Source organism: Phyllobates terribilis, unplaced genomic scaffold (genome assembly GCF_046119375.1).
Source record: "Phyllobates terribilis strain yellow unplaced genomic scaffold, ASM4611937v1 Scaffold_1__5_contigs__length_1240528914, whole genome shotgun sequence".
Classification (NCBI taxonomy): Eukaryota; Metazoa; Chordata; class Amphibia; order Anura; family Dendrobatidae; genus Phyllobates; species Phyllobates terribilis.
This window is the reverse complement of record NW_027362761.1, coordinates 1,022,669,150-1,022,685,826: the sequence shown is the minus strand read 5'-3', so window position 1 is coordinate 1,022,685,826 and position 16,677 is coordinate 1,022,669,150. Positions and strand designations below refer to the sequence as shown.

The 16,677-nt window shown below is 43.4% G+C and overlaps 1 protein-coding gene across 1 annotated transcript in view; it reads left to right on the top strand.

The window, feature by feature from the left end:
• The first annotated feature begins 232 nt into the window (after positions 1-232).
• The window catches only part of NPY5R (neuropeptide Y receptor Y5), a 130,625-nt gene continuing 114,180 nt past the window's right edge, over positions 233-16,677 (top strand). Inside the window, exons 1-2 of the mRNA XM_073656382.1 lie at positions 233-354; positions 474-585. Coding sequence (XP_073512483.1) covers positions 305-354; positions 474-585 — 162 coding nt within the window. The 5' untranslated portion in view covers positions 233-304. The remainder of the gene's footprint in view (positions 355-473; positions 586-16,677) is intronic.

Genomic DNA, 16,677 nt, shown 5'->3' with positions numbered 1-16,677 from the left:
TAAATAACAATGAAATAAGGAATTGATGACAGATCTTTAGTATTTACTCTCAGTACCAGGTCATCTTCAGTTATTCTGTCAATCTTTTTTTCATACAATCTGCATGATATGTATGTAAAAATAATATAACAGATGCAGGAAAGTACAATGAAGCAAAGGCATGCTTTGACAAATAATATAGTGCAGTTTTGTGTTGGACCACTAGGTGGCACTCACCAACAGACGCATTCTAGGCATCTACAAGCTCCTTGTCAATTCAAACTTCCAATCCTCAGCCTTCAGAGGTAGATTTGCCTGTTGTTTAATGTTTTATGACACTTCTCCTGGGATTACTAAGCAACACACCCCAGCCAGGTAATGTGAGGGTGATGGTTCTGTATCCAGGCTGCTTGCAGTTCAGCTTCTGATGTTCTGCTGCATTGTGGAGTTCAGCTTTAAAGGGGCGTCTCTTGATCTTCTACAATCTTTTGCAGTCTCAAGCAGCAGAGAAATATCTGGAGCTATGCCCTGTCCTCCCTCTCTTTCTCTCTACATGCATTGTCCATCTCTCACTACAAATATCAGCTGAAACTGAGAAGCAACAAGGTACAGTGCATGTTCATTTAGCATTAAGTCGTCCTCATCATGTGTTGTCTCCATAATATCAGCATGTTCAGTATTAGTCAATAAACATTATCTGTTTGCACTTTGCTACTTTCCTACTTTCTGTGGACAGGTAGATAGATACATTTGTGACCACAGTGCTGTCAATACTGTGCACTTGCCTGAAGCTCTGTCTCCAGCACTATAATGCACACACATATAGTTTCCATATTGAGGAGCTACTTTTTTTTTTCTAATTTGCATAATAGTATCCCTGACAGAACAGATACTGAAAGCTATAGGGCTTCATTTCCTTGGATATTCTTGATGAGAGCTGTCCATGATCTGCATTATGTGCCAGAGTTATTCAAAGTACGGTATGTGTGCTGGCTGCTCAGTTCTTGGCTCTCAGACACCATGTTCTCATTATTCCTGGTACAATGGACTGAGGATTCATATATTCATAGCGTAGGAGATGGGTTTAAATCAGCTATGTAAGCTTTGATAAGTGGCACTGTGAAAACTGGATTATTTTAAACAGATTTATAATAGGCAGCATTTATTGCTTTATTTTTCTCTCTGAATAAATTGATCATTTATTCATCTCGTTGCACATTGTATGTTACGTTTTTGTGCTTCCAGCGCTTTATTTTGATACGTTTATGCGACCAGTTTCTTAGGACATTTGTGATATCACCGAATTTACACGTAAATTAAACTTGCAATGTGTCCTCTCCGTCCTTCATGGGATGGATGCGGAAGTTTTGGAAGTGCCAAGTTCAGAGGTACAGTGTCTGCAAGTGTATATGTGGCCAATTAAAAGTAGGTATATGTTCACTTAATTGCCCTACTTGTTAACATAGGGAAGAGTCACTTTGCTTTGTGTCCTAAGGTAGTTTGCACGTATCTGTGATCCCTGATGGCCATTTAGAAGCGGGGTAGCATAATCCTTTTTTTAAAATTTTTTTTATAGAAAGATGCTGATTTGTATGTATAAGAATTAGTATTAATAATATAAAAATAAGGATTCTTTTGTATATAGACCTTTCACCAATACATTGTGCTTTATTTTACTGCAAAACATTATATCCACTATACTGTACATCAAAACTTATACTTGTCAAAAAACTTTTGGGTTTTGTTAACTTTTACGTTGACTTGTTTATTACGAACAACATTGGTAGTTTGGGGTAATTAAATCACCATAATAACCTATGTACTACAACTGGAGTATATACTGTATGTAGGGAAGGGGGTGGATCTGTGGAAATGAATGCATTGACACAGTCCTTTTTATTATATCTACATTAAGAGTCAGCCAGACTTGAAACGTGTCAGTATTTTTTATGCCCATGCTACTATTTTAATAAAATCACAATAAAGAATGTTTGCTTTGCTGGATTGAAAAAACTTTATTTTTCATTACTGCTTTTTCTCTCCAGCTGAAAATATACCGACTGATAATGATTTTATTAGCTATCAGCCAATATATTGTATTTGTTATATTATGCCGAAGACATTTTATAGAGGTATAAACAGAAGAGAATTTCTAAGCAAATATTTTCATTCTACATAAAATAACATATTTCTTTACAATAGTGATATTTCCCTGCAAATTTATGAATAATTTACACTCGGTAATATCATAATCTTTGTCAATGGGGTGTGTCCCTACACTGTGCCTGTACCTGACAGTTCGGATTGGATAGTGTTAGAATAACAGTAGTCAATTTAATCATACATTTCTTGTAGGAATAAAAGAAGGACATAAGAGAGTTCTTGAAGTGTAATAAATGTAAACCAAATGTTAGTTGCTCTATGACTATTCTTAAAGAATTGATTGATGGCAATCTGTGGGGCTGGGGTACCCAACCATTTGGACATCTGTACTTAATTTCCAATTTTTGATGCTTCAGAGTTGTATTAGTATATGCAATCAAAACACAAGTCAATATAGACCATTGTCAAGCACAATCTCTGCATTGAGGTACCGGTCAGAAGATTCAATAGGAGAACCCCAGCCACTAAGGTTGGTACTGTGTAAAAAAATGTATAATCACAAATTTCTCCTACACAAGAGAAGGGGGGAATAAAGGTTAGGAGAAATATAAATGCGGCCCATGTTAGGATCAATCATAGTGGGTATCCTATATGTGCTTTGATTCCTCTCTCACTCATGCAAAACATACTGATAGGTTAAAGGGGGCTTCCACTGTTTTTTAACTTAAGCTCATTTGGCCCAAAGGCTGAAATAAAATAAAAAAGTAATCTGTACTTAACTCGCTGAGGAACAGTGCCCATCAACATCCATCGGAAGCATCACGTGATGGCTGCAACCAATCCGAAGCTACAGTCTTCAGTCAGAGTCTGTCACAGGTGTGTAAGAGGTGACAGACAGTCGCCCTGCAGTTGGCTGCAGGAGATCTCTACGTTTGGCATTACAGACATCTTCTTAGAGGCTGGCTGTCTCTAGGACCCAGCGGCTACCTCCCTCTGGCTAATTTGCTCTCTGGCCTGGGTGTATAAATACCTGGTGTGTCTGAGAGGGAGTTGCCGGCAATATTCATTAGCACTTGTGAGGCTTTAGCAGAAGCAGTACTTCGACCTCTCTGGAGCTTGAGGCCATGTGCGCATTAGTCTGGAGTCGTCTAAAGCTAAGCAATTTCCCCTTGCTTGTCCTCCCTTGTTGTCTATAGAGTTTAGTGTAGATTGACTAGTGTTCATCTTCTCCCTTCCCTAGCTTTAGCCATACGCCAGGGAAAGTCAGGGCGAGGCACGCGTGGGGCGATTGCTGAAGAGGCAATATAGGGACGGTAGTTGAGACAGGGTGACACTAGACCAGTCTAGGAGGTCTCCACTTCCCCCTTTCCCTAGTGCCTGGGCTCCCTTTCCCTCCTCCCTCTGTGTTGCACTAAGTCTTTCCCACACCTCGCATGACAGAGTCAAGATTCTGCAACAGTCACGTGACACCCTGATGAATGTTGATGATGGCATTTTGGGGACAATACTGTGAGAGTCGTGGAGCAGTCCGGCTCCTCAGGGAGGGGAGTGCAATGTTTTTTTATTTCACTCTCCTAGGCCAAGCAAACTTTAGTTAATATCTAGTGAAAAAGCACTTTTGTTCGCATCCTATGTGCTTTTGTGATACGAGAATTTATATTGTGAGTCATATTGGAGACAGAGACTGATATATAGTGGAATGTTTGTATGGCATAATTAACAGGACATAAATAAAAATAAATACATTGTCATAGAGATAGTTGGCTATGTGCTAGCAAAATAATTACTGGTAAAATTTCCAAAGGACATGTCATAATATTATCCACTACACCAGATAGTGATGTCACACACTGCATTACTGTCTATAAGTCCTAGAATTTTCCAAGTAGTGTGTCATGATGCCAACATTTTTCATGTATTTTATAAAAAGGACTCTCTAACACTATGCCAGAGTTCCAGGCGGCTCTTTCGGTCAAGTTAACATTTAGATATCACCTTCTCGTCATGTTTTTATGACATATGATTGCAATTTCCACCCAAGCAACCATCGCTGTCACCTTAATTCTAGGACTATTCTATAGGGATTAAGCTTTCAGTAATGATGATTAAAGTTGTCGATAGGTTGTATGTGACTGACCTTGCTATGTGGCTCTGAAATAAAAATGTTTTGTTGCGTAATAGACAGTTTCAGCCCCCATTATACCCTGACATCACTTTATGAGTCATAGGACATTTGCACTAGCTATATATTCTCAAACCATCCATCTTGATACATTAGAGGCTATTACGACTGGACTGCACAGTACAAAAGACCAGCAGAAATTGTTAGAATTAATACATTGTACACCCTGTTGCTTAAACATGTTTGTGATATTTTTTAAATGTGATGCTTTCTTGTTTGATTCTATGTTTAAGCGTTTCATGAAGAACTGCCATGCAGCTGAAGGGGAATGTCAAGCTGCCCTGATTACATTTCTGGCACAGAACTGTTGACATTTTCCTAACTGTTCTAGCCATTACTAGAGCAGTTTGCATTTCATACACTATGGGACTAAATACCCTGGATTTGGTTAGAGTAAGGCTTTTTGAACAGTAAACTTTATAATACCACAGAGTCCCAGAGGTTATACTTAACAGGATTTTATACTTACTGCTATTGTGTTTACCTATATATGTAATAGTGTTTTACATATAGAAACAATTTGTAACCTACTAGAACCAACAAAACCTAGGATAAAAAGACAATGAGCAAATACCCTGCAAGGAGTACATAAATAAATATTAATAGTACATGTAAATAACATAGGGTTCCTAACTGACAATACTTTGATCAAAAGAGAGTGATGTACAATACAAAGTTATATTATGGTATCATGTTAGCCAGAAAAATCAATGTGAATACTTTTATGTCCAAAAATGACAAAAGTATTCTAGGAGTATCAAAAGAGAGTAAAAGCCATCCTACGGCGACTAAGTGTACCCAATCAGGATGGTCCCGAACTCTTAAAGTTCGCTTCGCTATGTGTCAGCAAACCACAAAATAAGTGGCAGAGCAGGACCCAGACCAGACTGTTTTGCACCTGCCTGTGGAAAGTTATAAAGACAAGCCCAAAAAGGGGGAGCCATACCCCTGTATGAACAAAGTACAAAAAACTGAAGCAAAACCAAAGAAATTAGCCTGAGCATATGTTGGAATACGTGCAATGCATGTGCACATTCACAGTGTAGCCGTTTAACAGGCAGAACCTAGGATATAAGTAACATGAGCAAATACCCTGCAGCATGTAAATAAATAAATATTAACAGTACATATAAATAACATACAGCACTTAGTTAAGACTGTCTTGATCAAAAGAGCATAAAAGCCATCCCGCCGTGACAAGATGTACCTGTAACATCCCTGGTGGCGTGCTTGCATGGTGCACCACCTCCCAGCATGCAAGACCGCAATCTTACCTGTCAGTCCATGCTGCACTCTTTGCTCCAGTACCTGTCCATGTCTCTTGTCTGATTGCTTAGGGCGTCGGCGCGGCTTTCTGCTTGTTTCTTAAAGCTACTGTGTGCACAGTCCTAATGCGTCCCCGGCCTATTGCTGTGAGTCACTGGATACTTAAACCCCCTCCACCCAGTAGGAGGTGCCTGAGCAACACTTTCTTAGGCTGTGTGCCCACGTAGCGTTTTTCAAGCGTATATGCTGCGGAATTTCCGCAGCGTAAACGCTTGAAAAACGCATGTATATCCGCACCCCATGGTCCCCAATGGCATTCCGCAATGTCAATGCCCATGCTGCGGATTTTTCCACAGCGTATATGTTGCGGTCAAAAATCCGCAGCATGTTCATTAATTTTGCGGAAGCGCTGCGGAATCAATATGCGGATGGTACCCAAGTCTGGATGAGAGGAGACTCTCATCCAGACCTGGGTACCAAAGAACCTGTAAAAAAAAGAATAAAATAAAGTTTATACTTATCTTCTGATGTTTTCCCTCCATCGCGCTGTTGTCTGAAGGACCTGCCACGTCATTGAGTCATGTGACCCACCACATGACTCAATGACGTCACCGCAGGTCCTGCACACAACAGCGTGAGCCACTCAAGCCTCCGGACGGGGCAGAGAATGCATCAGAAGGTTAGTATAAAGTTTATTTTTTTATTTTTTACCATTCTGAACAAGTTGTCAAGCACTTTTCCAAGTGATGCTTGGAGAAGTGCTTGATAACCCGCATGCGGAAATGCATGCAAAGACGCCTCACAAACGCTTCTACCTGGCGGGAAAACCGCATGTAATATCCGCATGCGATTTTCCCGCCAGGGAGAAGCGTAAAAAATATGCTTCAGGTCCGCAACGTGGGCACATAGCCTTACAGTCTGTGTTCTGTGCAACTGTTAGTTGCCAGGCCCTGTCCTGACTCTAGTCTGTCCGCCACCCTGGAGGCTGAGTACCCAGGGCCTCTACCTGTACCTGTTACTTCTAATCTGTTTTCGCCACCCTGGGGGCCGAATACCCAAGGGCCGCTACCTGTATCTCTGACTTCTTGTCTGTTTCCGCCACCCTGGGGGCTGAGTTCCCAGGCTCGTTCCTGTATCTTGTTCCCGGTTCAGTTCCTGTCTGAACAGTGTCCTAGCCCGTTACTTGTTTCTCTCTATGTCCGTACCATCCCTTTTCCTGCAGTGTCTGAACCTGCACCTAACTCCAACTCGTTGTCTCTGTACTTCTGTTTGTGAGTTTTGTGTCCACTCGCTACTTCATTGTAAGTACCTTGTGTGTATCTGGTTCTGCTTGTCCCCTTTCCCTGCCTCCGTATCTACCTCCTGTGTTCTAACCATCTTCCTATATTTTCCAGTCTGCTCCATGTGAACAGAGCCCTGTCCTGTCTGCCTTCATCTTCTGCTCTGTTCTGCTCTGCTTGTTCACCGCTCCGGTGGTTCCGCTCTGCTTCACTTGTTTACCTCACCTGGGGTTCTGTTCTGCTCTTCTCGTTCACCGCTCTGGCGGTTCCTCTCTTCTCCGCTTGTTTACCGCACATGCGGTTCTGTTCTGCTCCGCTTGTTCACCGCTCAGGCGGTTCCGCTCTGTTCCACTTGTTTACCGCACCTGCGGTTCTGTTCTGCTCTGCTTGTTCACCGCTCCGGCGGTTCCGCTCTGCTTCACTTGTTTACCGCACCTGCAGTTTTGCTCCGCTCTGCTTGCTCACCGCACCTGCGGTTTTGCTCCGCTCTGCTTGTTCACTGCACCTGCGGTTTTGCTCTGCTCTGCTTGCTCACCGCTCCTGCGGTTTTGCTCCGCTCTGCTTGTTCACCGCACCTGCGGTTTTGCTCCGCGCTGCTTGTTCACCGCACCTGCGGTTTTGCTCCGCTCTGCTTGTTCACCGCACCTGCGGTTTTGCTCCGCTCTGCTTGTTCACCGCACCTGCGGTTTTGCTCCGCTCTGCTTGCTCACCGCACCTGCGGTTTTGCTCCGCTCTGCTTGTTCACTGCTCCTGCGGTTTTGCTCCGCTCTGCTTGTTCACCGCTCCTGCGGTTTTGCTCCGCATTGCTTGTTCACCGCTCCTGCGGTTTTGCTCTGCTAGTCCACCTCACCTGCGGCTCTGTTCCTGTACCCCAGACTGTACTGGTCCCTATCCAGCCTGCGTTTATACCTGCCAGTATCTGCCTGTCTGCATTTCAGCCATGCCTGTCAGCACCTGCCTGTCTGCATACCAGCCGTGCCTGCCAGTACCCACCTGCCTTCATACCAGCCGTGCCTGCTAAATACCCACCTGTTGTCATACCAGCTGTGCCTGCCAGTACCCACCTGTCTGCATACCAGTTAACCTGCCTGTTCCTGCATTCTCCGGTGTGGGTCAACAGCTGTGACCGGGGTCTGACCTGGAGTAGCACCTGGTCCCTCTGCTCGGTTCCTCCCTGGTTCACGGAGTCAACTGAGCCACCATGCGACCTTGGTCGGATCGGGTTGATACTTAGTTATGCCCCTCCAGGCACTCCTCGGTTCATGGTACAGTAGGATCACTAATCACGCTCACGCCAGTCAGTCCGGGTGTGAGCGTAACACTACCCAATAAGGATGGACCTTAAGTTTTGTTGTTCACCTCACTAAGTGTCAGCAGGCCTCAAAATAGACCGGAGCAGAGCATGACCCAGACCTGACTGTTTTGCACCTGCCCATGGAAAGCTATATAGACAAGATGCACAGTCCAAAAAGGGAGGACCATGCCCCTGTACAGTGTGTGACAATGTCACTGGCAAAGTACTGGAGGGGAGATATGTTTCACTGAAGCTATTAGCTTCAGTGATTTGAAATCTGGAAGTTTGCTCCAGCACACTAAGTGCTGACAGGGGTTAATCGGCCATTTTAAGAGCTAGATTTTATGTGAATAACCAAAGAGCGAGTGGGAGGTTTTTCACCATATCTCCACCTTAGGATATGGTCTGGGATATAAATAGCCAGCCTTTTCAGTCATTAGGTGTTCAGTGGGTCTGGAGGTGACAACTTTAGAGAAGTGTTCTATTAAACTGTGCTGAACCCGGTTGCATCCTGAGTGGGTGGATCCCTGCAGGCGTTTGGACTGTGCTAAACATTTTCTTTTGCTTTCCCATTATGGCAGAAAGGCCTTGTTTGTTTAGATGATCTTTACACTGATTTATGCCGTACTTTAATAAACCAGTGAGAGATATAAAGAGACAGCTTAACTGTGTCTACCTCCATGTGCTGAGTGAGCCGATCTACCACAAGTGGCATGTAAAAGTTTTGGTACTAACAATGCAGGATGCCCAAACTTTTGCATCAGCCCATTTTCCTTTTTGTAATTTTTAAATTGTAAAAGATGAAAATATATATATTTAAAAAAAAAATATATATATATATATATATATATATATGTATATATATATATATATATATATAAATATTTTTTTTTTTTTTTTTTTTTTTTTTGGCTAACATTCAAAGGAAATGTGTCATCTTTAATTTTAGCCCCTTTAGAGATCATTTCATCTTTAACTTGCTTAACTGTTCACAATATCAGTAATTTTGACCAAAAGTGCCCAAACTTTTATATGCCACTGTATTTACAAAGAGAAAAAAACTGTAGCAAAACCAAAGAAATGAGCTGGAGCATAAGTTGGTAAAAGTGCAATATGTAAGTGCACATTCACACTTGTGGCCATATAACAGAAAAACATAGGATAAAAAACAAAATGAGCAAATACCCTGAACTAACACCAGCCATTATATTGTAGAAATAAACAAAAGTAGATCAAAGTTAAATTTGAGAACTATTAAACGACACCTATCAGGTCAGCCAAGTCTCCCAAGCTGATACCATATGTTAAATTGGCCTATTACTGTGCTACAACATAGTCCCTTTTGTACAAATGTTTATGGTTAAAAACAACTTGGAATAAAGTGAAGTGAAGGGAATGATGCCAATCATAAGTACAGAAGGTGGGGCCGAACCAGTCTGTGGGTCAGTCATCCCCCAGAGGGGCGTGACTACAGAAGCTGAGGCCAAACAAGTGTGGGGGGGGCGTGAAGCCCTGCCAGACTAGTCCTGGCGGATTAGTATAAGATGAGCTGAGCTTGATAAAAAAAAACGTTTGTGTGGGACATCAAGGACTTTTAAAGGTAAATTTAATCTTATGATGTTTGTTTGGGAGGCTTGGGGGCCCGGGCAAGTACCAAATCAGCAGCTGAAATAAAGTCTTGCTAAATTAAGAATAAGTTTAAGAAAATAAAGTTTTCTACTGTGAAGAATTCAATAATGTTAATATTGCAAGTATTGAAGGGCACCTATAATTACTTGCCTTTCCCTTATCCCTTCTTTTTACAAAATGTTTAAAGTGACAACTAGAAAAGACTAAAAGGGGACTACAGACAAAGGAAGAATTGGACAATTCAACTTATTTATATATAGGACAAACTTATAATCACATGTGCTGCTAATTTATGCAAAGTATCATAGCATTTTGCACATTATTGTTGATTACCACCTGAATGTGTAACAATTCACAGGAGATTAAAATAAATTAGCTATACTGTACATTTTTTTAAAAAAGAGACCAAATCACCTACAAATAAAATCAAATAAGGCTAATACTAATATTACAAATGTATTCCTAACAGGATTCTAAATAAAGTTCCTTCTAAATTTACAACATACTACAAGGCATACTCAATGCAGCTTTAATCAGCAAAACCAATAAAAAGGATCGAAATTTTCTATACCAGTCCCTAATCGGAAGCTCAAGATCAAACTGACCTGTAAATGGCTCAAAATGGGCTAAATTAAGGATTTGGGGGTGGTATAACAAACATTTTTTAATTAAACTCCTATGAGGTGCTGTAGAAGCAGTTTAATCTGATACAAAATAAATATTGCTTTTTACTTATTTGTGACTCTGAGTTGACTCAAGACTAGAGATGAGCGGTGTTCGACTAGAACTGTTCGCCAATCTCAAATTCGAGCTGTTTTGGGCGGTGTTCGAGTTGTTCGACGAACCCGAACGATTTGCAAAAAATTCGGCTGTTCGAGGTTATGTTCGATAACTGTTCGTGCACCAAAAGCGTGTCCTGCATGTCTGGCGCTATTTAGAGCACCAATCATGCAGGGATTGTCTGCCACTCACTGTAATGCCACAGCCATGGTGGTTGTGGCATTACAGTGATTGCCCAAATCGATGGGAACAGTGCCAACAGTGAAACATGAAAAGCCGGCAATTCAGCAGCGGCATACACCTGTACCCGACAATTTAGAACCGAAAGAATAGAGCTTCACACATAGATTAGATAGATATAAACATGTCAGCCACATATATACGAAGTACAGTGAAAGTGCTGCTTACTGTACTTGTCATTTAGCGTAAAGGATTTATCAAAAAAAATAATAGTGTTTTCATGCACCGTCTCTTTAAAAAAGCCGGCCGGCAATTCAGCAGCGGTACCCGACAATTTATAACAGACAGAATAGAGCTTCACACATAGATTAGATAGATAGAAACATGTCAGTCACATATATATGAAGTACAGTGATAGTGTTGGTTACTGTACTTGTCATTTAGTATTAAAATAAAGGATTTATTATTAAAAAAATTGGCGTGGGGTTCCCCTTAATTTTAGGCTCTAGCGGAGGTTAAGCAGACGGCTGGGGCAGATGTTTGAAGCCTGGGAAGGGGGTAATACCCACGGAGCTTCCCAGGCTACTAATATCAGCCCCCAGCTGAATACATAGCCTTTACTAGCTATTAAAATGGGGGACCCCCCCAAAAAAATGACGTGGGGTCCCCCCTAATTTAATAGCTAGCAAAGGCTAGGCAGACAGCTGGGGGCTGATATTAATAGCCCAGGAAGGGAGCCATGAATATTGGCCCCCTCCCAGGCTAGAAACACCAGCCGTCAGCCGCCCCAGAAATGGCGCATCCATAGGATGCGCCAATTCTGGCACTTAGCCTCGCTCTTCCACGCTGCCCTGGTGCGGTGGCAGGGGGTAATAGGGTTGGGGTTGATGTCAGCTTATAATGCCAGCTGACATCAAGCCCAGGTTAGTAATGGAGAGGCGTCTATAAGACACCCCCATTACTAACCCCATAGTCAAAGTTAAAAAAAACACAAACACCCAGAATAAAGTCCTTTAATTGAAATAAAGACACAATCCTTTATTGTTCTAAATTAAACCATACTTACCGTCACGCCCATTCCAGCTGAAGCCAACGATCTCCTGCAATAAAAGAAAAATAACAAAGCAACCTCATCCTTACCTTTCCATGGTTCCCACGACAGCTTCAGCTCTGCTACATCGAGATGACAGGCTGGACCGCAGCAGAACGCTGCCATCCAGCCTCTCATCCCGCAGACACTGAGAAGCGCAGGCTTGCTTGCGCTGCTCAGCGTCTCTCTGTGACGACATCCAGATGAGCCGAGTTCATGTTCAATGAACTCGGCTCACCTCATGCACGTCACTGACAGCGTGGGAAAATTCTCACGCTGAAGCGGTGAGTGCAGGAGAATTCTCCCACGCTGTCAGTGACGTGCATAAGGTGAGCTCATGTCCAATGAACTCAGCTCACCTCCTGCACGTCACTGACAGCGTGGGAGAATTCTCCTGCACTCAGCGCTTCAGCGTGAGAATTCTCCCACGCTGAAGCGCTGAGTGCAGGAGAATTTTCCCACGCTGTCAGTGACGTGCATAAGGTGAGCTCATGTCCAATGAACTCAGCTCACCTCCTGCACGTCACTGACAGCGTGGGAGAATTCTCCTGCACTCAGCGCTTCAGTGTGAGAATTCTCCCACGCTGAAGCGCTGAGTGCAGGAGAATTTTCCCACGCTGTCAGTGACGTGCATGAGGTGAGCCGAGTTCATTGGACATTAACTCGGCTCATCTGGATGCCCTCACAGAGAGACACTGTGGAGCGCAAGCAAGCCTGCGCTTCTCAGTGTCTGCGGGATGACAGGCTGGATGGCAGCGTTCTGCTGCGGTCCAGCCTGTCATCTCGATGTAGCAGAGCTGAAGCTGTCGTGGGAACCATGGAAAGGTAATGATGATGTTGCTTTATTATTTTTCTTTTATTCCAGGAGATCGTTGGCTTCAGCTGGAATGGGCGTGATGGTAAGTATGGTTTAATTTAGAACAATAATGAATTGTGTGTTTATTTCAATTAAAGGACTTTTTTCTGGGTGTTGTGTTTTTTTTAAATACTTTACTAGAAATTCATGGTGGTCATGTCTAATATTGGCGTGACCCCATGAATTTCGGGCTTAGGGCCAGCTGATAATGCCAAGCTGGCCCTAACCCCTTTATTACCCAGTGAGCCACCGCATCAGGGCCCTGGATGAGTTGGGTACAGCGCCAGAAGATGGCGCTTCTATGAACGCGCCATTTTCCGGGGTGGCTGCGGACTGCAATTTGCAGCGGGGGTGGCCCAGAAAGCTTGGGCCTCCCTGCGCTGCGGATTCCAGCCCCCAGCTGCTTAGTTGTACCTGGCTGGACACAAAAACAGGGCGAAGCCCCACGTCAATTTTCTTTAAATTATTTCATGAAATAATTAAGAAAAAAAGGGCTTCCCTATATTGTTGTGTCCGGCCAGGTACAAATAGGCAGCTGGTGGTTGGGGGCAGCCCGTTCCTGCCTGCTGTACCTGGCTGGACACAAATATAGTGCGAAGCCCCACGTCAATTTTTTTAAAATTATTTCATGAATTTCCTGAAATAATTTAAAAAAATTGAAGTGGGGCTTCGCACTATATTTGTGTCCAGCCAGGTACAGCAGGCAGGAACGGGCTGCCCCCATCCACCAGCTGCCTATTTGTACCTGGCCGGACACAACAATATAGGGAAGCCCTTTTTTTCTTAATTATTTCATGAATTTCATGAAATAATTAAAAAAAATTGAAGTGGGGCTTCGCACTATATTTGTGTCCAGCCAGGTACAGCAGGCAGGAACGGGCTGCCCCCATCCACCAGCTGCCTATTTGTACCTGGCCGGACACAACAATATAGGGAAGCCCTTTTTTTCTTAATTATTTCATGAATTTCATGAAATAATTAAAAAAAATTGAAGTGGGGCTTCGCACTATATTTGTGTCCAGCCAGGTACAGCAGGCAGGAACGGGCTGCCCCCAACCACCAGCTGCCTATTTGTACCTGGCCGGACACAACAATATAGGGAAGGCCTTTTTTTCTTAATTATTTCATGAATTTCATGAAATAATTAAAAAAAAAGTACGTGGGGCTTCGCCCTATTTTTGTGTCCAGCCAGGTACAACTAGGCAGCTGGGGGCTGGAATCTGCAGCGCAGGGAGGCCCAAGCTTTCTGGGCCCCCCCCCGCTACAAATTGCAGTCCGCAGCCACCCCGGAAAATGGCGCGTTCATAGAAGCGCCATCTTCTGGCGCTGTACCCAACTCATCCAGGGCCCTGGTGCGGTGGCTCACTGGGTAATAAAGGGGTTAGGGCCAGCTTGGTATTATCAGCTGGCCCCAAGCCCAAAATTCATGGGGTCACGCCAGTATTAGACATGACCACCATGAATTTCTAGTAAAGTATTTAAAAAAAACACAACACCCAGAATAAAGTCCTTTAATTGAAATAAAGACACAATTCTTTATTGTTCTAAATTAAACCATACTTACCATCACACCCATTCCAGCTGAAGCCAACGATCTCCTGCAATAAAAGAAAAATAATAAACCAACCTCATCCTTACCTTTCCATGGTTCCCACGACAGCTTCAGCTCTGCTACATCGAGATGACTGGCTGGACCGCAGCAGAACGCTGCCATCCAGTCTGTCATCCCGCAGACACTGAGAAGCGCAGGCATGCTTGCGCTCCTCACTGTCTCGCTGTGACGGCATCCAGATGAGCCGAGGTCATGTCCAATGAACTCGGCTCACCTCATGCACGTCACTGACAGCGTGGGAAAATTCTCACGCTGAAGTGCTGAGTGCAGGAGAATTCTCCCACGCTGTCAGTGATGTGCATGAGGTGAGCTCATGTCCAATGAACTCAGCTCACCTCCTGCACGTCACTGACAGCGTGGGAAAATTCTCCTGCTATCAGCGCTTCAGCGTGAGAATTTTCCCACGCTGTCAGTGACGTGCATGAGGCGAGCCGAGTTCATTGGACATGAACTCGGCTCATCTGGATGTCGTCACAGAGAGACGCTGAGCAGCGCAAGCAAGCCTGCGCTTCTCAGTGTCTGCGGGATGACAGGCTGGATGGCAGCGTTCTGCTGCGGTCCAGCCTGTCATCTCGATGTAGCAGAGCTGAAGCTGTCGTGGGAACCATGGAAAGGTAAGGATGAGGTTGCTTTATTATTTTTCTTTTATTGCAGGAGATCGTTGGCTTCAGCTGGAATGGGCGTGATGGTAAGTATGGTTTAATTTAGAACAATAAAGGATTGTGTCTTTATTTCAATTAAAGGACTTTATTCTGGGTGTTTGTGTTTTTTTTAACTTTGACTATGGGGTTAGTAATGGGGGTGTCTTATAGACGCCTCTCCATTACTAACCTGGGCTTGATGTCAGCTGGCATTATAAGCTGACATCAACCCCAACCCTATTACCCCCTGCCACCGCACCAGGGCAGCGTGGAAGAGCGAGGCTAAGTGCCAGAATTGGCGCATCCTATGAATGCGCCATTTCTGGGGCGACTGACGGCTGGTGTTTCTAGCCTGGGAGGGGGCCAATATTCATGGCTCCCTTCCTGGGCTATTAATATCAGCCCCCAGCTGTCTGCCTAGCCTTTGCTAGCTATTAAATTAGGGGGGACCCCACGTCATTTTTTTTGGGGGGTCCCCCATTTTAATAGCTAGTAAAGGCTATGTATTCAGCTGGGGGCTGATATTAGTAGCCTGGGAAGCTCCGTGGGTATTACCCCCTTCCCAGGCTTCAAACATCTGCCCCAGCCGTCTGCTTAACCTCCGCTAGAGCCTAAAATTAAGGGGAACCCCACGCCAATTTTTTTAATAATAAATCCTTTATTTTAATACTAAATGACAAGTACAGTAACCAACACTATCACTGTACTTCATATATATGTGACTGACATGTTTCTATCTATCTAATCTATGTGTGATGCTCTATCTTTCTGTTCTAAATTGTCGGGTACCGCTGCTGAATTGCCGGCCGGCTTTTTTAAAGAGACAGTGCATGAAAACACTATTATTTTTTTAAATAAATCCTTTACACTAAATGACAAGTACAGTAAGCAACACTCTCACTGTACTTATTATATATGTGACTGACATGTTTCTATCTATCTAATCTATGTGTGAAGCTCTATTCTTTCTGTTCTAAATTGTCGGGTACAGATGCTGAATTGCCGGCCGGCTTTTTTGAAGAGACGGTGCATGAAAATACTAATATTTTTTTTAATAAATCCTTTACACTAAATGACAAGTGCAGTAACCAACACTGTCACTGTGCTTCTTATATGTGTGACTGACATGTTTCTATCTATCTAATCTATGTGTGATGCTCTATTCCTTCTTGTCTAAATTGTCGGGTACCGGTGTATGCCGCTGCTGAATTTGCCGGCCGGCTTTTTTAAAGAGAGTGTCTTCTGAGCAGTTTGTCATCTTTTGGACACCTTTGCAGATGTTTTCTATGTGTTTCTATGTGTTTTTGTTTGCCTGCCATTGGTTTTAACGGTGTTCGACGGTGTTCTAAGGTGTTCGACGAACAGTTCGACGAACAGTTCCTCGAACATCCCGGTGTTCGACGAACCGAACCGAACCCGAACACTACGGGGGTGGCTCAACACTACTCAAGACTGTAATAATCAAACAACAAACCAAAGTAAAATAAAAGATAGCATAATGATGCACCTCACACGCATAACTGTTTTTTTTTGCGCAAAGTTTCAATTCTCCTGTCTGCACAGACATAATAAATGATTATAACTTCTGTTTTATTAATAATTTCTATGTCCAAATCAAATGCAACTTTAAAAAGGTTTAAGAGGAACCTAACAAGTGATTCATACCTCCCAAACTATGAGCTGCATGATCGCAGCCATGTATGTTTGACTCTGAAACGTTGTGGCATGTTGGAGAAAAACCTACTTTATTAGCTGCTGGGGACAGAGCTGCACAGTGCTCTAGTC